This window comes from Xiphophorus couchianus, chromosome 11 (genome assembly GCF_001444195.1).
Source record: "Xiphophorus couchianus chromosome 11, X_couchianus-1.0, whole genome shotgun sequence".
NCBI lineage: Eukaryota > Metazoa > Chordata > Actinopteri > Cyprinodontiformes > Poeciliidae > Xiphophorus > Xiphophorus couchianus.
The window spans coordinates 29,292,543-29,311,814 of NC_040238.1; the positions used below are offsets into that span (position 1 = coordinate 29,292,543).

A 19,272-nucleotide genomic window follows, 5' to 3' on the forward strand; every position below is an offset into this window, starting at 1 on the left:
CTAAAAGCAGTGAAAATTTAAAATCACCTGTGCAATCCTCTCAGCGCTCTCCTTACAAAACTGTGTTGGATGGCTGAAGTTCTGGACGAGGTGAGGCAACAGACACAACACATTGAGAGGAAATCCTGCAGACAGACAAGAAGCTGGATTTCAGTTCATAGAATCAAATTAAGTTACATATTTACATGTATGACATAAAAAGACACATAACCCTTTTTCTCACTGTCTCTGATTTAATCAGATCAGGAAACCTAATCTGATTTACAGTTTACGGTTTTAGAGCAGCTGGACAGCTTATTAAAATATTTTTTTAATTAAGAAGTTTACACACACTAATATTGCCTTTCCTTCACACAATTTTGAAAAGCCCAAATGTTGATTTCATGTTGTTGTTTTTTTTAAACAAGATTATTTTTGGGAACTAACAATAACGTAACAATAACTTCTGAATTTGGAGAAAGTCTAAAAAGATCTGAAAAACATTTTCTCCTATTGTTCTTACATTTAGAAAATGAAAAATGCAAGACAGAGAGTTGTGCAGTACATCAAATGTACATCTTTAAGTCTGATATTGTTTAAGAACAATATAAAGATAAAAAAAAGGCTGATTAACATCACTCACCTATAGACTGTGAGCTATCAACAACAGGCACTCGTGACACTGGTGTGAGCTGGCAGAATAGTTGTAAAGTCAGGTCAGATGTCGTCTGGGAGGTAAAACCTTTCAGTAAAAGCTGCTGAATGCCAGAGAACCCACTCCACCTCAACTGAGCCTGCAGCTTTTCCAGTCGTTCACGGTTCTCCGCTCTGTCTAAGGGCACCTGCAAAAGAAGCAGTTTAGCTTTCCTAAGGTAAAGCTTTTTTATATACACCATAAGGTTGTAGATAGAGTGAAGAATGTTATAGTCACCCCACTATGTCTTTTACAGGGATGTTTTATAAGAACATTTTTCTAGCTGACAGTATGATAAAGAATAGCACAGTCATTAAAGAGTGGTTGTATTCTTTTACTTTCACCAGTCACTCTGCCGTAATCTCTGTTCTTATAATTGTATCAATCTTATCTACCTTTGACAGCAGCTTGTGAACAAGTCGGAGAGACATCTGGTATTCAAACTCAAAATCTGACTCCATGAGTGACACAGCTACCCAGAAGACCGTGGCCAGGATTGATGAGGGATGGGAAACGTGTGAAGGGTCTGACAACGCACTAGGATCAATACGATTGGTCGATGATGTGCAGGACCCTGGGGTCCTCGCTACGCGGGACAACAGACCATGACTGTTGCAAGCCTGTCAGTTTAAAAGACACTAGAATTAGGAAGTTGTACTACTGTAGACTTAATTATTGAAGATTAATAAAAAAAAAATCTGTCTGTCTTGCCTGTATACGATCCAGAGTTGCACTGCGGGGAGGATCACTCAACACGTTACCACACTCGCCAAATTTCTTGGGGACAGAATAGGAGCGCTGATGTCGTTGTGATGAGAGACCAGCAAACCCAGGGCCAGGGAAGTTCAGCTGACCTGTGCTCTTTCTGTTCATCAGTTTGTCACTAGTCACAAAGTCTGGTGAGGATGTTCTATAAATAAAACACAACGAAAAAATGAGACCATTTATATTCCCACTGCATTAAATCTCTCTAAGACAGAAGATTGTTTAGCTCAAAATTTGGTTAAATCTTTTGAAATCATAATGTTCCCAATAAATATATATGCTTATGTGATTTGGTTAAAAATAAAAATAAAAAAAGGTAGTTTTCTCTAGTAAAGCGACAATATGAAAAGATTTAAGGGGTATAAATACTTACTAGGGATACAACAGTGTATTAATATGTACCAGAAATTTTGGGTACAGCCCCTTTGGTTCAAAATGCATGTGTATCAAACAAAAGCATTTTTGTTTTGAAGCTGAACACACACAGACAGAGTTATCACAAAAGTCTGATGTTTCAGAAAACTAAGCTTAATTTTATTGAGCTACAATAATAATAGAGAAAGAAAGAAGAATCAGACCAAAGGGTTGTGAGCATTTTACAAAACATTGCTTAATTACTGACCAGAAGCAAGTTTAAAATTAATGTAAACAAAGCTTAGGTCCAAATCCTGCCACCCATAGTAGCAGTCAGCCTAATATCCTAAGCAGCAGCAGACATCCTAGAAGGATTTCCTCTGAGGATAGGGAAAATCCCAACAGCTGAACTTTTAAGGTGCATTCAGGGACCACTCACACACTCGATTGTCTATATATCAAAACAGCTCCAAAGTGATATAAACATTTTTATTCAATCCAAAATAACCATCATAGTAATTAAACACTTTAGGTGGTTTTATTCTGGTACCAATTATCCAAGATTGGCTATATAATTTTCCCCAATTACGTAACTGAAAATAGTTTAAAAAAAATCTCCAATTACTTCTTTCCTAGACACTCTTTGAGGATCTAAAATATATTTCAAACAAAAAATATGTGTTTCTCTTGATCAAATCATACTGAGAAAAGTTACATTACATAATTTTAGTGTACCTTTACACACCTAATATTACATTTGATACTTGTGTACTATTCACTGTAGTGCACTGCAGTTAAACATGAAAAATCCTACCTTGTGAGAGCTGCCATGAGATCACTATTCTTCAGACACTCTGCTAGATTCACCACAACAGCCTCCAGCGTCAACAGGACCTCCATCACATAGCCCTGAAACATATAAGCTAAATAAATAACTCAGGTATGTCTCAAACTTGCTTTATGCCTCGAACCTGAAAACTTTAACTCTCACCTGCACCTCGTCCCCATGTTCTCCCACCACCTCCACAAGGCGTGAGACCAGGTCAGAGACGGCATGGTTGTTGATTGGCTGTTTGAGGGCCCTGAAGATCTGGAAGGATCGCCCTGCGTAGTGACGTGAGGAGCTGCACAGAGCTGTCTGCAATGCCACATCACTCAGCTGCTGCTCCAGGTGGAAGTCTGAACAGAAAGATGGATGAACAGGTAAAGAAAAACACACATGGAAACTCATTTAAATGTATCAAATATACAATGCTCAAAAGGGTATTTGTCCCTTTCTTTTATTTTTGCTTTTTTGGCATACTTAATTTGCCAAAAATTTAAGAGTAAATACTAAACGCAATTCTCAATTAGGAATTAATTCTTTAAAGGAACATAAATTTCCAAACCAACATGACCTTACGTGAGAAAGTAACTTTCTCCCTTGATGAATTATGAATTTATAGCAATTGGCAATATTATTTGGAAGCCTAGCTCAGCTTCAATAATCACCCCAGGCCTGATTACTGCCTGATCTATGGAATCAAATTACTTAAACAAAACCCGTCTGACAACATGAAGTTAGCAAAGAGCAAAAAAAAAATCAAGCAAATGCAGGCGTACTTTTGTTAGTTTAACAATGAACCAAATCACAGCCGTAGGTCCATCTCTAAGTGATTTTAATAACCAAAATTAAGGTTTTGGATTAGATTAGTAAAAATTCAGGTGTACATCTAATTGAGCTCTAAACAAGTTGTTCATGTTTCACTGTGAAAAAAATAATTTTCACATAAAACCAGGCTGGTCTGGATGACTATTTACCAGTTATAAATATTATCATTTGAAATTTGATTTTTCTATTTATTCAGGCTATTTTTGACATTAAAATTAGTTTGATCATTTGAAACATTTAGTTGGACAAAAAAAACAAATAAACAACTAAACACTTTTCACAGGATTATAGCTCAATATTTGACTCTTAGTAAATAGTAAATATTACAAAAAGTATTTGTAGTTTTAATACCAAGAAAAGCGGTTTCTCACCAGACTTGGACTCCTTGAAGACAGAAACAACATGTCGGAGGAAGTTGGAAAGTTGATCTGTGCTCTTCGAGTTGGGGTTCTTTGGAGTGATGTCCTCGTGTGCCCACAATGGCCCAAAAGCTCTGAGCAAGAACAACACAGTACTCCAGGCACTGTATACCCACCACCAGTAGCACCACACACAAGTTAAACAAGCACTTAAACGTGCACACAGCACACGGCGTACAGAAAGAAAAAAAGATGTTCTTCACACACATCCTCTAAAGCACCCATGAACAAGTGTCTCTGTGGCATTACCTCGTGGAGAGGAACTCAATAAGCTTGTTTGTTTTCTCATCCGTCTCATTGGGTGCATTTTCCAGATCTTCAAGGTCATCTGGAGTTACGAGGGGCAAATTTCCAACACTGCCTCCAGTGCTGCCCCCACCCAGACTGGCAGAGGATGAGTTGGACGTGGAACTGAGTCCCGAGTCCACCACAGGAGACGCCTGCCACTCTCGCAGGAAGTCAGGCGCTTCTAAAGAAATGTGACAACATGGGTTAAAATGTGAGCTAGAAATACTATCCCCTGCAAATAAGTATTGAGAACTGTAAACAGCACAGGAATATCATATTTACTACTTACGTGACTGCTGATACTCTGAGTGGTAGCTGGACTTAATAGTAAGGGTCTTATTGTCTGTGATTTCCCTCGTCAACATCAGCACTGATGCTATTACCTGCAAACACAGAAAGAAATAAAGTTAGCAGTCTTGCTATTGAGAATGCAAATGGATTGTTAACACAGTGCGTTCAGACCTGGAAGTTGTTGTTGCAGGAGAGCGCAATAAGGAGGTGAAGAAGGAGGCGTTTGCTGTGTTCATAAACTTCTGGTCTGTAGTGATCAAGACCTGGAAATACAAATAAACATTAAGTTAGGAAAATCAGGTATATTGCGCAAAATAAGCTGAAAAACACTGCCTAAGTATGTGCCTTGTTTTTAACTGCTGAGTGTTCCATTAATTCCACTTTTATCTCTGTAATTAAGAGCTATGAGCTTTTTAGATGTACTGTATAAATCAGGTCAAAGCAGATCAAAGCTGTGTGTATTGCAGAAACCCACCTAAGAAGAGGGCGTGAAGTAACAGGGGCAGGTGTAAAGCCCAGTCTTCCCTCACGCTGTGGTCCACCACCATTTCAGTCATAAAGATGACAGCAATATTGCACCTAAAGGCCAACAAGAAGAAAGACAAGAATCATGAGGGCAAAATAAATGAACATTTTATTTTTTCTCTTTTCACACACAACGCTCTTACAAAGGTCTCCAACACACCTTGGTAATTCTACTCAATGTGAAAAGGTCATATTCAATTGGACTTTGACTGGACCTTTCTTACAATAATTATTAACATAAATCCTTCTACAGTAACTGGTTGTTTATTTAGTGTCAGATTCGCTCAGCTCCCTCAACCCCGTCCTACCCTCCAACCCCCTTAAAAAAAGATTTTCCTCACACCTTATAATAATGCACTACTTTGTATTGGTCTATCACAAAAAGTCTAAAATAAACCAAAGGGATATGAATACCTTTGCAACTTAGCGTAGCTTTCTCCAGTCTTTAATTTCTCTTTCATACATGATAGAACAATATAATAGTTGAATCAAAACTGCAAAAAAACCCAAAGACAAACACAAGCCTATTACACTGTCATTTCTGGCACAAAGAGATGTGTGACAGGTTAAACAAGGAAGTAACTTTAGATAGGTGCATTTGTTACTCAGTGAAAACTAATTAAGTATGATGGTCAAAACTGATTATGTGCTTGCTTCATGCTGGAACTTGTTAAGCTTCTCTTTGAACAGGAAACAATTAAACAGGAAAACCAGGTAAGAAGCAAAAGTGAAGGTTATGATTCTCAAGGTTCTCGAAGTTAAACAGTCCAATCTCTTGCATTGTGTTGTAATAAAAATTTTAGGCAAGTGGGAAACAAAACATGGCAAATCCTCCTAAGTAATAACTATATAAACAACATCTGGTTTATCTGGTTTCTGTCTAATGCTTCTAGTGTCTGAGTGAGTGACAGACAGGAGTAGAGGTGAAGGAAGGCCATGCCTCTGTTATTACTCCCATCAGCTATATAAGTACAAACAGTTGCTGAACACTGAAAATGCTGACTATAAAGAATTTTTCCGCCACTGCTTTGGAGCCTTCTTTAGTGCAGCACCTACGTATATGTGTCACATCTAGTGCATACACACTTTTTGTGCCACTGGTTTGAGATTCCAATCAACATGTGAATACCTATGCAGAGGTCCTCTGGGAGTAATGGTTTCTGGAAGGTAGTCTACCAGAGGGGCCCAGCAGCCCCCATTAACAGGCATGGGTAATGGCTGAGGTCGGTTGGTCTCCAAAACACCAAGAAGCCATCCAGCGTATGGTGGCAGAGGGTCAGCTGCAAAAAGAAAACATCAAAAATAAAATCAAGGACTCTTCATCCTACTGCACTTGGACTACTGAGAATTATTATTTTTTTCAGTGTTAGATAAAGTCCTGCAAGAGCTACTACAGCTAAAGGCTGTTTATAGATGGCATTATATTTAGAGACAATGTTTTGTTACTTTTTTTTAAAGTAAGTATAAGAAAGAATTCCAGCCAACAATTAGATAAAAACCAAAAAGACATTCTTAATCCATTATAAATCAACTACATGTTATTTTAACTGCAGCTGGAACTGGTTTCCAGGCAACCACCATAAGCAAAACCTATAAGTTCAGTAGTTCTTTAAAATATAATTGCTTGGAAGATGCTGTTAAACCAGATTATCTGATGTATGCTCCTCATGCTAAGCTACTGTAAATAAGAACCAAGAAGTTGGAAGGTAATCAGATGATTTTAGGCTTGACAGGTCCTGATTAGCCATAAATTATCTTTGTATGCAAGCAGTGAATGCACCATATTGACTGCTAATAAACATTAAATAGCTATATAAAACCCAATGTAATATGGCAATGTCTTTATATTTCTTTGATTAAAAATCTGAATGGAGGTCATCCAAAACAAACACATGCTGTGATGTTCACATCGTACTGTTTTCTGTTTGAGCCAATCCTAGTCACACCCCTCATTTCTGTTATTCCTCGCACCTGTGTTGCTTCCTGATTGTCTCCCTTCTTAAGCCTCTCTCAGTCGCAACCACGCTGCCAGATTATCGAACGTTTTCAGCAAGTAGTTTTCCAGCACTTTTACCTCGCCCTCATAGCCACGACCACGCTTTGTTCCTCGGACCTGCCCTTTTTGCCTTGCCCTTGTCGGACTGTTACTATCGCCCTTCTGGATCTCGACCCACGCCTGTTTCAGTTACACCGCTCTCGCCCACTCCCACGGATTCTACCCTTAGCCCCGATCGTGCATGACCTCGGCCCGTCTGACTAAGGATTCGGATCTGGATTTGGTTCTTCTGCTGCCTAACTAGTTTGTACGCTGCCCTGCATCAGCGCTTCCCTCCCCAGGCACTTCCTGCCGAAACTCTGCGTCAGCGCAGCATCTGCGCTCCTCCCGGTTCCTCAGCCGATCACTTCAGTTACTGATCGCCAAGCCAGGTTAGTGTTCCCTTCACACACGCAGTAACGGATCCTTTTGTTGCTATTTGTCCAGTCACCGATCTCTCCTCTCCGCCCCCCTTCGCAGTGCTGCAGCGGACGATCCTGCGTGCCCGGTTTAAACTGCCTTTCAATAAATATCAGAGTTTTCTGCTCACTCCTGTGTCGTGGCTGATTTTCTGGGTCCCTCTAGTGAACCATTACACATGCCAAAGATATTAACCGGGATGAGGCTTCTTTAAGAAGCAAAATATTTGCCAAACATAACAAAAGACAAAGAACTTTGAAATTGTGAGGGAAATTCCCACCAGCTACTTTTGACTCACCCTGGAGAGTTTTACCAGAATAGTAACAACTTGCTTAAAGCTTTAGAGTAGTGTATATTTTAGACTAAAAGGAATAATATTAAGAATACTGTTACATTCTTTTCACATCACCTCCCGCTATTTTAAGACCAGACACAACGTAGATTCTGGACTTTTTAATAGTCATTGTCATAAGGTAACTCACTCTTTTCATCCTCGTAGGAACCTCCAGAGCTGTTGCTGTAGCGGGATTCCAGCCTGTTGTGAGCCCTCGCCCTCCTGAATGTAGGACATGAAAGGTGGAAATCAGTCTCAAAGTTTCTACATTTTCCTGTCATTTGTGGGGGGGGTTTCTATTTGTAGTAAGATTAGAGTCGCTTTGACTCTTAGTACAGGGAAATGCAACTAACCGCTCTCCATTCTCTCTGACCAGCTTATTTTCATCTGTGTCTGGTAGGTTCTCCTGACCGGCCACCACAGTGTTGCTGCTGGATGTGGTGCCTGCAAATAAAGAATAGGTTTTAGAAATTCAGATCTACAGACTTTCTGTCACATTAAAATAGACAAAATCCAAAAAAAAACATCTGTTCACCTGTCTGTGAAGTCGAGGCTTTGCTGCTGGCAGCGAAGCGATAGAAGGGAGGATTGTCACAGTGCAAAACTACAGGATTGACTGGATCAGTCTGCTGCAACTCAAACAGAAGCTCTTCCATCGTTTGAATGGTGTTGTTTCGACACAAGTAGATCACCACTTTTTTAATCTGAAACACAATAAGAATTGGAAAGACTGTTTAATTTGTTTAGTTCAGTTATAGAGAGAGGGAAGGAATAAAAAGAATAAATGGCTGGATGCAAGAGTATTGCACAAATGAAGGAAGGGCTTGAAGGACAAAGGAAGATATGCATGAAGAAAAAAGAGAAAGAACACAGAGAAGGATACTTGGGGGGAATGAAGGACAGAAGTGAGAGAACAAGGAAGAAAGAAAAGAATGAAAGACATGAGGGAGAAAGAAAGATAGAGATATAGACATAGAGTTGGGAATAAATAGAACATTATAATTACAAATATTTTTTTAACACTTTATTTTCTTCTTCTATATTTATTCAGACTAAATAAATATGAAAACAAAATTCCATATATCTCCATACTTTTCCAAGCTGGACAGGAATCCCTTCAAAAGGTTTCTTCAAGAAACTCAAATAATAGGATTTTATATCTTACTTACATACGGTAACAATGTGGTGTCGCTGCTGACGCCACACAGACTGATAAGGAACTGCAGCGTGATTCGCAGGTTGTTGCTCCACCTCTCATTGGACACCAGAGCATTCCAGGCATTCTCAATCTCAGGTCCAGGGACTTCATCTCCATACTGATCAGGTAAACACCAAAAATCTACTTATGACTCGGAAAAGTTTGTTGATGAATTGTAAAGGTTTGCGCAAAACAAAGAATCCTCATACCTTAGCGGTCATGAACATGAGGTTGTTGAGTACCAAGGACGTCGCCTGCAAGGACCCCCATCCATTCCCTCTCAGACTGGGGGTCATGCCCTGTGTCTGACTGCGGGTTTCTTCCTCAGGCGTGCAAGGACTTGAAGCTGGGGGCAGTAGCCCCGTATCTACCAGCTCAATGTTACTAAGCCAAGGCAGCAGGTAGGACAGCATGATCTGTCTGCCATTAGGATGTGTAGTGGGGAAACGTTGGCTCACCTCTGCATGGCAAAAACATTATGTCAGAGAATATAATCAGAGTTTCTGCACGTTTCAGTTAGTGAAGATTGTGTTAAAAATACTCTATGCTTTGATAAAAAGGCTAAACAGCTGTGTAAACTGAAGAGTGGACAAAATAAAATCATAAACTTTTGATGTTAAATCTGGACATAATTAATAATGATTCATTTCAGGATGTTAAATGAATTTTAGGGCCGAATATCAAACCCTAAAAATCTTGAAACATTAAGAATTGAAAAATATTCTGTACAAGCAAATAAACAAAAGATAGATAGATGATGACGTGCTTTCTGGGAACAGACGGAAAATGGCCAAAAAAGTAATTTCAAACAAGAATATGTTGAATAGTTATGGCAGGTTATGAATCAATTGTATTCTTGGCTCCAAATTAGGGAACAACCCAAAGCTGAGGGAGGAAATGCATATCTCCTGAGGGAGTCAACAGTAAAACCATCAAGAAGACCACAGATGTTATTTGTCAGCATTAGGTTTCACAGATAGTACTTTTTTTTACTATAAATGTTTGTCTTTTGTCAGAAAAAAAATTCCTCTGATGTCCCTGATAGCTTAAATAAAAAAGCAGTTCTCTGCATAGTTGCATCTCTGCATAGGATTTTGCCTTGACTGTCTTGAATGTTGCTGCGCACAAAATTTCCCCATGTGGGACAATAAAGAACTGAACTGTCTGTAGCCAGTCTGTTAGGTCTCTAAGGTACTGGTCTCTGATTATATTTCTGCTGACTCCCTTTTTCTCACTGGAAGAATAAAATTGGGGCTTGGACACTTCATAAATATTTATGACTAAGGAGGACATTCTGCTAAGCAATGATATCATTCTAAGTGAAACATTCTCAGCTGCTTTTTGCTAACTTTTTGTCTTGATATTTTTCAGACAAAAAAAATATCAGACCAGCTTATTTAATACTGCTTATTTTTGGATATTGAAATAAATTTCACCCTTCTGAGTTACAAGTCAAAACGACTGAAGAAAATAGCTGTAAAAATGAAAACAGATTCATTTAAAGAGCTAAAACAAAGTTAAGAGGTGTTTCAGACGTCTTCCATACACTTATGTTGTAAGTTAGACACAAATATTCACAGATTGAAAAATAAACTTCATGTCAAGGACACTTTGGCGCTGCTGTTTTGTTATCCACTGCTGCTGCTGAAACATTATAGCACAGCAGGACATGAAGGGATCAGGATAAAAGTTTCAGTTTACACCGGGATCAGTACTTGGGATGCAGCTTTTATTTTTAAATTTTTAAAACATAAACATGTTTTTTTCTGAACTTTTGACTCATTTCCTGCATTATATGATCACAACCCTTTTTAAAATTAGCTTGTATTTTTACTTGTTGCACTTTGTGGCTGTTATGCATATTAAAAATGAAAGACGTACCTGAAAACAGAGGAAGTGTGAGTTCAGGATACATGCTGGCTAGCTGGATGGAGAGCTGAGACAGGTTGACGCTGTAGAGTGGAGGTAGCGGGCCGTGTGTCCCATACAAAATATTACCCGGCTTTTGCTCCACCATCCTCTTAGAGTATGCACACAGTCGGATCTCCAGCACCTGCACATATCATTTAGCCTTTACTGTCAAGTTTCAGTTTCAACCATTTCCTTTTTACCTATTTATATGAATACTAATAAAACTCACTCTTCCTTACCTGCATAAGCTGCATGGAGATTTCATATATCTCCCTGTTGCTGTCTGAGGCCTTAAACAGCACAAGATTGAGCAAAGTCACCAGGTCAAATGGATAATTCCTGTTAAAATGACAAGATACTATTACCAGATGGATAATCATTGTAAGCTACAAAAATAAATAAAGCAACTTAATATAATTTGACAGTTTAAAGAAAACAGGTTTAATAACTTCTCAAACATTTTGTTTGATGTTGTTACGAGTAACGAAGGCCATACCTAATGAAAGATTACTGACCTATTGCCGCAGACTGTGGCGATGGCCTTAAAGCAGCCAGAGGCCAGTTGGTGAGATCCTGTGAAGCAGCGATCCACTGCCCAGTTGAACAGATTAATTTGGTCTGGGTTGAGCTCTAAAAGCAGTATGACTACTTCACATCCCAGACGATGCACCTTAAGGAAAACATAATTTTATTAATAAAGGTATATTTATAGAAAACAGCACAGAGACTTTATAGCAAAGCCAGCAGAATAATTTACCCGCAGGTCATGACAGGCCAGGATGTTGTCAAGCCATTTATAGAGATATCCATCAGTGGACAGACCCACATTGTCAAAAACGGGACCACAACACAAAACTGCAGACATGGCCTGGAAGATAAAAGCAAAACTACTGCTTATTTTTCAGAAATTAGTCTGGAAAAGAGCAAAAATTCAAGATTTTTTACCTTGAGGGCACAGTACTGATAGCGAGTGATCTGGTGATTGCGGTCGCTGTAGCGATCAAGGGGAGTAAACATAACACTGAAGGGTCCGGCCCACTGGCTGAAGAGGATGAAGAGGTGGTGTCTTAGCGACTGCTGAGGGAAGAGGAAGCGCCTGTGGTGGACTGCGCAGGTGAGAGAGTGTTAGAGGCATAGACGTACCTCAGCCATAGGTTGCTGTAAGATCATTAAAATCCAAATTTTTACTGAAAAAGAGAACCATTGGGAGGCAAAACAATGACTTACCTGGAATACACTGGATAAGATTAGCCACCATCCCACTGAAATGAGCTCTAATGTCTTTAAGGACATCCAGCTCTTTCTCATTCTCAGCTTCCAGAAGCATCCGGGTTAGATCCACATATTCAAGGAACAAAGCTCCTAGTGCCAAGGAATCTCGCTCCAGAGCTCCATTAGTGCTTTAGACAAAGAAAAGAAAGCAGATCTTACAAATAGAGACAAATAAGAGAAGGGTGTGTCTGAATATAAAAGCCTAAATAAAGAGCAAGCAATAATTATTTTAATTTTTTATTTTCAAGTGTTAACTCACTCTTTAAAAAAAATCTTTTGATGGATCTTTGGCTGCAAATCTTACAAATTTCTTAATTTCGGATTATTGGCTTTTAGCTTATTTCTTCATGCCAATCTCTCATCCCATCTAGGCCAGATGAGTTGTCTGAATGACTAATAGTTATGGTGTAATATAAATTTTAAGTTGTTTGCCTATCACTTTAAATTATAATAACATGCATACAACTTTGCATTGTGCTTTTTAAGGCAGAATAACTACATTTCTCAGGAGCTGAAATGTGTGTGGTACCTGTCACTGATGACTCCTGCACTGGCCAACAGCTCAAAGATCCTCAGTAGCTGCAGCCTGAGGAGATCCCTCCTCTCTCTACGTTTCTTGTTCTGAAAGGAGGAAAAGCTGATGTCAATTTACTGCTGCTCTAAAAAAAGGTGCCACACTGCGTAATCAGTATAAACATTCATTATCTGTTGCCATATTAGAAGTGGAGCTCCTGTGCAAAGAATCAAGCATCCAGAGAATGGATGCTCAGTATTCTCTGGCAGAATACTGAGCTTTTTAACAACAGAACAAGCTTTATTTTCTAAGTTGTTTAGCAGAATTACATTTTTACAGTGTTTCTTCAGAAACTGCTTATTAGTAATAATATCAATCTTTTTAAATTTTTTGGAGTGTGTCTTAGTGATTGTGTTACCTCTGGTCTACGTTCCAGTGCTTCTTTCATCAGTGGATGGAGTTCTTCAACCAGTTCCCTGTAAATCAGATGCAACCAAAACTAAATACCACGAAGCGATGACAGGTGAAGCTGTCTGGGTAGAATTTTATCTCTTAAATCACAGTAAGGGCCTTTTCTAAAAATACTTTGGTTTAAAACTAGATTGTCTTTTTATAGTTAGACATCTCCCTTTTGCAATGACCTGCCTCCACTTTGCAAAAAAAAAGTGCCACATTGTTCCCGCTAAGAATTCCTCTCCCACATCAGTGACGCATTTTTTTTCTTCTATTTGGATCACAGAAGTATGCAACTTATTTAAGCTACGACAGCAATGTGGAGACAGATGGGAGTAAGTAATGGATGCAGAGAGGATAGTAACTGGTAATCAAGTTTGTCTTATGTTTGTGATAAGGTCAGAACAACCTTATCACTAACATGAGACAAATTTTTCACTGGAATCTACAGTGCATATGAAAAGTATTCATACCTCTTGATTTTTTCAACATTTTGCCCTGCAGCAACCACAAATTTTATGATACTGAAATTTTATGAGCCAAATTGACACCAAATAGTGTATAATTGTGAAGTGGAAGGAACATGAGACATGCTTTTCACAATCAGTTACAAAAGAAATCTGCAAGGAGTGGCATGCATTTGTATTTAGGTCATGTAACAGCATTTTTTAAAAGTTCAAGAGGAGTGTTTCCTTTCGCAACACATTGTAAATCCATGTGTTCTCTATACTCGCAGTTTAAGAAAAATTTCAAAGCAACAGTTAACAGAGAAAACACACACTTTACGCAAATCACAGATTTCTGAACACAGAGAAACAAATTCAAGTCCATAATCAGAGCCTAACATTTAACATACAAGGTCTGCTTAGTATCTGAAATGGATGTGTGCTTGTTTATGTTCAAATACCTGAAGACTAGAGCGTTTGTGCATCCAAACCCCAACACCAGAGACTCTGTGATCTCCAGACTCTCAGCTCTCATCAGTGGGACAAGTTGTTTTAATAGCCAAGCCACAGAGGGAGTTCCTATGACCTGCAACAAAAATACACATTTGGATCACTCAGCAGCAGTATTAAGAGGTTCCAGGATTTTCCTATGATGAAAATATAAAATTATAAATACTTCTTCTGTTAATGGCACTACATCATTTCGTATAACTGAACTGGAAAGAAAAACAACCCAAAACTAATTTTTAAAATAAATTATATATATATAAAAAATAGTTTTCAATAAAAAGTTAATATGGAGAAAAATTATAAATCTCATTTGTTTCCCCATTGTGCTCTGTTGACAACAAATAGTTTAAAATAATTTATAAAGTCTGCCGCAAAAATCAAAGATTACATGACTGCAATGAATAATTTCTACCAGGAGGAAAGATTCAATAAAACCATCTGGTATCAGTACCATATGGACCTAAAGGTCTATTATAAAAGCGTACAATTATTATTTCATCAAAATACTGAACTACAAAGAAAAATATGTTCATATTCAATGGTTATGGTTTGTTATTCGGCACAAAACAGTAGTAGGGAGGGGCAAAATGGCAAAGCTTTGATACCAAATGGAGGTACAATTGGCTAAGGGAGTCATTAGAAACACATATTTTTGCCGAAACACACACCTTGTTGTCATACGTAACACTGCCATCAGGGGTGGTGGCAGTAATCTCAGGTGTGGAAGCCCTCAGATGGCCAGGTGACATGATGCTAGGTTTGGCTACACCCAGACACAAGATCAAATAATTACGCCACAATGAAATGTAGCTGTCACTGGAGCCTGCTGTGCTGGTCTTCTTCGCATTAACTGGACTGCTGCAGAAATAAAGAAAGAGAGAGGGAGTTATTTATAGTCCACTAAGTATTCTGTGCTGCTCATGATTTGTGGAATCATACTTAGGGTCAACCAGAGGCAAAAGCAGCTGCAGGCGTGTGAAAACGTAGGGCCATGCATATCCCAATGCGGTGGAGCAGTGTTTGGGCAGGTGCTCCTGTCGCAGGAAGATGTGCAGGCAGAGAACCCACGGGTCCTTCACACATTGTGCGAAGATCCAGACGTAGCTGGGACTCTTCACGTCGTACGAACTGCTCACCAGCCGAGCCGACCACTCTACAAGCCACTGTAGGTCAACGTGGTGACTGAGTGGTAACGACTGAGACAGAGAAAAAATGATCAATTTCAATAATGTAGTCTAAGACTTGGTTGTGCTGGATCAAGTGTAGTAACTTTAATCAGCACTCACTGAGTCAGAGTGAGCCACGTGAACAAAGCTGTTCATTACAGCTGGGCTCAGCTGGTCCAAGATCTCTATCATGGGTTTGTCATCATCCTGTATGGGGCGACATTCAGATAATCAGCTCTTTATATAACACCATCACACCAACAAAGAAGTCACTGCAGTATGCCTGCTCTAATAAAATCTTGTAAATTATGTGTTTCTATGCATATTTTCTTTATAATAGCCATTTTCTAACAAATTCTTATTAATATATTACTATAGAAAGACTGGTCTTTAAATGTATATAATTTTCACATTTAAACCAATATCTAATGCCAACTGAAGCGTCAGTTTTTGCTGCCTGAAGAGTGAAGTATGTTGTGCTCTACCTCTGCATGTCCCAGAGCTGTAAACAGGCAGCGTATTTCTCTTAACACACCGACAGCTAGCTTTCTCGTGCTAATCTGACACGAGCAGAGGAGTAGCAGCGCCAGACCCTCCACCGCATGGAGCACTGAGCAATGAGGGCTGCGCTCTGGAAGCCTGGGGCTGGTCTGAAGAAAGGAAGAGACAAAAAGAGAACAGGTTCAGACACTTACTAATCCTCCTTTACCAGTACAACTGTAAACAGAGATCAATGAAACTAATCATTTCTTTTGATCCTGAGACCACAGAGTCACGTTTTAGGATATCACACATGCAGAAAACAAGTTCCACGTAATGTAGTTGCGTTTTTAAGAAATTAAACACCAATAACCAGCTGGCTTTTATTGTTCCTTACATCAGTTCCCCCTCGCATCTTCCCCTGGAGCTGCAGAGCTAGCCTCCACTGTGTGAGCAGCTGCAGGAGGAGCTTGACAGATGCATCCTGAAGACCCTGATGGGTGTCTTGGACCTAACAAACACAAATAATATTTGTAGACACCAACATATAGTATTTATTCTAAACATATGTAATGACAAGAAAATTTAGCTTGGTTTTGGTTGCTTTTTTGCCAAAAAGGTACATTTTTGTCTCATTTGAGCTCCTGTTAAAGAGTTGCAGCTGGTATGTATATAGTGTGTAATGCTTGATGCCTTTTTTTTGAGCAGGTTTCGAACAATCAGTGTTCCTTGTTCACATTATTATTATTATTATTATTTTCTCTTTTCATCAACTTATTCAATTGTGTTATTGTTTTGTAAAGCACAATAGTGTGGTCTAAACCTGTTTTTAACAGTGCTATATAAATAAATTTGACACTGACAATAATCTTACATAATATGTATGGCAGGAAACACAAAGTATCTGATTTCTAATTAGAAGTTCCTTAACTTCCTTAACTTGAAAAAGTTAAAAGAATAAAACTATTTCAGTTAGATTAATTGTAAAGGAATTACTGAGGGTGCCAATAATGGTGCCAACAGAGATTTTGTCAAAGAAATGTCTTAGAATGTGTTTTATACAAAACTAAAAGTTGGAAAGAGAAAAACACATTGTTATCTGGGTACAAATATATGCAGCAGGAACTGCACATAATAAAAAAGACTATTTCTATCATACACAAACTAAGTTTATTCTAAGTTTTAAGTTGCATTTGGTGGCTTTGCATAGTTTTAGTTAAGAGATGCTATACCTCACGTAAAAGAAAATGTGTGTAACCAAACAGGACGTCTTCCCTCCAGTCTGAGAAATCAAGTAACAGGCTCTGCAGGGAGTTCTGAGAAATGAGTCGAAGTTCATCATCCATGTGCACTGTAAGTCTGAGGTAAAAGAGAAGAACAATAGTTTTTATGTGTCCTTAATGAGTTATTTTAAAATGTTTAAAGTATTTTCAGTCATTTTTACAAAATCAGTCTGAAGGTTACCGTGAAAGTAAGTCAATAAGCTCTGGTTTGGACATGCTGTCAGGAAGGATACGGGGAATGGCTGCCACACATGTCCGAAACAGGTCGATTTTAGGCTTCCTCTCACCGCTAAACAAGATGGTTGTTTATTAGGTACCAATAACTCTTTTTAATAAAAGCTTGATTATTTGGAGAAGTTTAGAGTTTAGAAGCATACGTGATCATGTCCTCTGGTTCTTTGTTGAGCATCTGGACGCTGGTGAGCATCATGCAACGACCAACCTCCTTGTCCAAGTGTCTGAGGATGTTGTCCAAAGCTTTCCGCACTTGGGAGTAGTACAGCGACATCCCTGCAGCAAGCAGACGGAGACAAATTACAGTGTTGGTAATAACATTCCCATTATAGATAAAGATAGATAAATCTTTATTGTCATTGTCACAAGAACAACGAAATTTAAAAAGTGCCATCAGTCAGTGCATATGCTTAAAAACAAAAAATAACTGTCTCACAATTAACACACAATGTAAGAAATAAATAACAAATAACTGATAAAAAAAACCTAATAAATAAGAATAGCCACATTCTCACATACATCATTCATGATGATTAATGGTTGTTTTTGATTGCATTTAGTTTTGTTATTGCTTTCGGGTAAAAACTGTCTCTGAGACGGTTGGTTCTTGTTCTGATTGCTCTGTATCTTCTGCCTGAAGGCAGCAGTGTAAACAGAGAATGTCCGGGGTGACATTACAGCAGAGTAAAAGCTTGCTGACAGACTCAGACCTATTAGCTTGGCCTCCTCTTCAGTTAGTGTTTTGCTGAGATAAGTCTTCTTCTTCTTTAAAGAGTTTCCAGAGGGCAGAGTTGCTCCTGTGTTTGGCATTGGGGGCTCTCCGTCCTTCTGCTGAAGAGCATCTGCTATTACCAGGAACGCGCGCAGACCAATGTTCATACGCTGAAAGAAAAACCACATGTAGTCTTTAAATTGCAGGGTGGACAACAGGAGTTGAAAGCTAATTATAAAGAGTGTAACAACAGCAGTAGAGAATTACTATACTACTTAGCTGAAGTTGTAAATATTGTTGGTTTATGTAAAACCTGCTGCCGTGCATTGTGATGTTCAAAGCAAAAGGATAGATTCCATCTAAAAGAAACTAAATTCAAGCTTTTCCTACAGCTGCAGAAGTAAATTGTCTTTAGTCAGGTACAAAAAGTTTCAAGGCTCCAACAGAGAACATATTATTCTCAACCTATCTAGAATAACAGCTGGAAGGCCAGAGATACACTGTTGCACTGCTGCGTAGTAGAGTTCAAATGTCTAAACGCTTTTGTCTGCTTTCCTTACCTCTGGGTTCAGACTGAAGGCTTTGGCAGGTTTCCCAACACTTAAAAGGTCAAAAATGATCTCCTTCATGGCAAAATCCAGTCTCTCCTACAAGAAGGAAAAACATGCTGCTCTTATTTGCTATTTTATTGATGAGCTTCTGACAGCTGATTCACATTAAGTGCAAACCCTTAAAATCAACCATTTCAGAGTTGTGGAAGCTTATGATGAGATCACATACAACGGTTAAATGAGATCAGTAAATGTTGAGCCTTGAGGCAGACCTCAACATGTCCTGCTGCCTCACCTGCAATAATAAAGAAAACCCAATTTCCTAATATCTTGCAGCCCGAGTGTTTAAAAACAGAGTAACTTTGTCTGATACTGACATTAGTTTGATTATCTGAAACGTGGGTGTGATTAAGAGAGCAAAAACATGTAAAAAGGGATGTAGCCTTTCAAAGATCGTAACACAAAGATGGAAACTGGGAGTATTTATTCTCTAGCTTTTATGTCCTTCATACACTCCTTAAAACCATCTTTAATGTTATTTATCAATAACATTGTATTTAGAGCAATGCAGAGTAAAAATTGATAGGAGTCAAAATCATTAAAGAGAAAAATGGAGAAAAAGGCAACCTTTTTAAAATGTTGTTTCTGGTTTTATATTTATTTGTGCCTCCAATCTTAACATTGTTTAAACATTGTTCCTTTAAAAAAGAAAATGTAGGGTTTCTAAAAGTTATCTTAGACTTTCTGTAACCTTCTTGATTTCAATCTAAAACCTAAAGAAATTTTG

General features: G+C 38.6%; 1 protein-coding gene across 9 annotated transcripts in view; it reads right to left on the reverse strand.

Moving 5' to 3' along the window:
• fryb (furry homolog b (Drosophila)) overlaps positions 1-19,272 on the reverse strand; it is a 64,061-nt gene that overhangs the window by 9,170 nt on the left and 35,619 nt on the right. For 6 of the 9 annotated variants that reach the window (XM_028032031.1, XM_028032025.1, XM_028032026.1 and 3 more), the window contains exons 14-49: positions 18,495-18,581; positions 17,933-18,104; positions 17,366-17,498; positions 17,170-17,277; positions 16,938-17,064; positions 16,103-16,216; positions 15,711-15,875; positions 15,346-15,432; positions 14,999-15,255; positions 14,728-14,917; positions 14,011-14,135; positions 13,069-13,126; positions 12,666-12,757; positions 12,092-12,264; positions 11,810-11,970; positions 11,622-11,732; positions 11,380-11,534; positions 11,104-11,203; positions 10,835-11,006; positions 9,163-9,413; positions 8,925-9,071; positions 8,291-8,459; positions 8,109-8,199; positions 7,904-7,977; positions 6,096-6,246; positions 4,917-5,020; positions 4,613-4,704; positions 4,440-4,533; positions 4,112-4,331; positions 3,815-3,966; positions 2,784-2,971; positions 2,607-2,701; positions 1,385-1,583; positions 1,069-1,293; positions 623-821; positions 28-125 (exon numbers count right to left, since the gene is read on the reverse strand). In XM_028032031.1, the coding sequence (XP_027887832.1) occupies positions 28-125; positions 623-821; positions 1,069-1,293; positions 1,385-1,583; positions 2,607-2,701; positions 2,784-2,971; positions 3,815-3,966; positions 4,112-4,331; positions 4,440-4,533; positions 4,613-4,704; positions 4,917-5,020; positions 6,096-6,246; positions 7,904-7,977; positions 8,109-8,199; positions 8,291-8,459; positions 8,925-9,071; positions 9,163-9,413; positions 10,835-11,006; positions 11,104-11,203; positions 11,380-11,534; positions 11,622-11,732; positions 11,810-11,970; positions 12,092-12,264; positions 12,666-12,757; positions 13,069-13,126; positions 14,011-14,135; positions 14,728-14,917; positions 14,999-15,255; positions 15,346-15,432; positions 15,711-15,875; positions 16,103-16,216; positions 16,938-17,064; positions 17,170-17,277; positions 17,366-17,498; positions 17,933-18,104; positions 18,495-18,581 (5,136 nt within the window). The remainder of the gene's footprint in view (positions 1-27; positions 126-622; positions 822-1,068; positions 1,294-1,384; positions 1,584-2,606; positions 2,702-2,783; positions 2,972-3,814; positions 3,967-4,111; positions 4,332-4,439; positions 4,534-4,612; positions 4,705-4,916; positions 5,021-6,095; positions 6,247-7,903; positions 7,978-8,108; positions 8,200-8,290; positions 8,460-8,924; positions 9,072-9,162; positions 9,414-10,834; positions 11,007-11,103; positions 11,204-11,379; positions 11,535-11,621; positions 11,733-11,809; positions 11,971-12,091; positions 12,265-12,665; positions 12,758-13,068; positions 13,127-14,010; positions 14,136-14,727; positions 14,918-14,998; positions 15,256-15,345; positions 15,433-15,710; positions 15,876-16,102; positions 16,217-16,937; positions 17,065-17,169; positions 17,278-17,365; positions 17,499-17,932; positions 18,105-18,494; positions 18,582-19,272) is intronic. The other 3 variants (XM_028032028.1, XM_028032027.1, XM_028032032.1) reach the window with 1 other exon arrangement.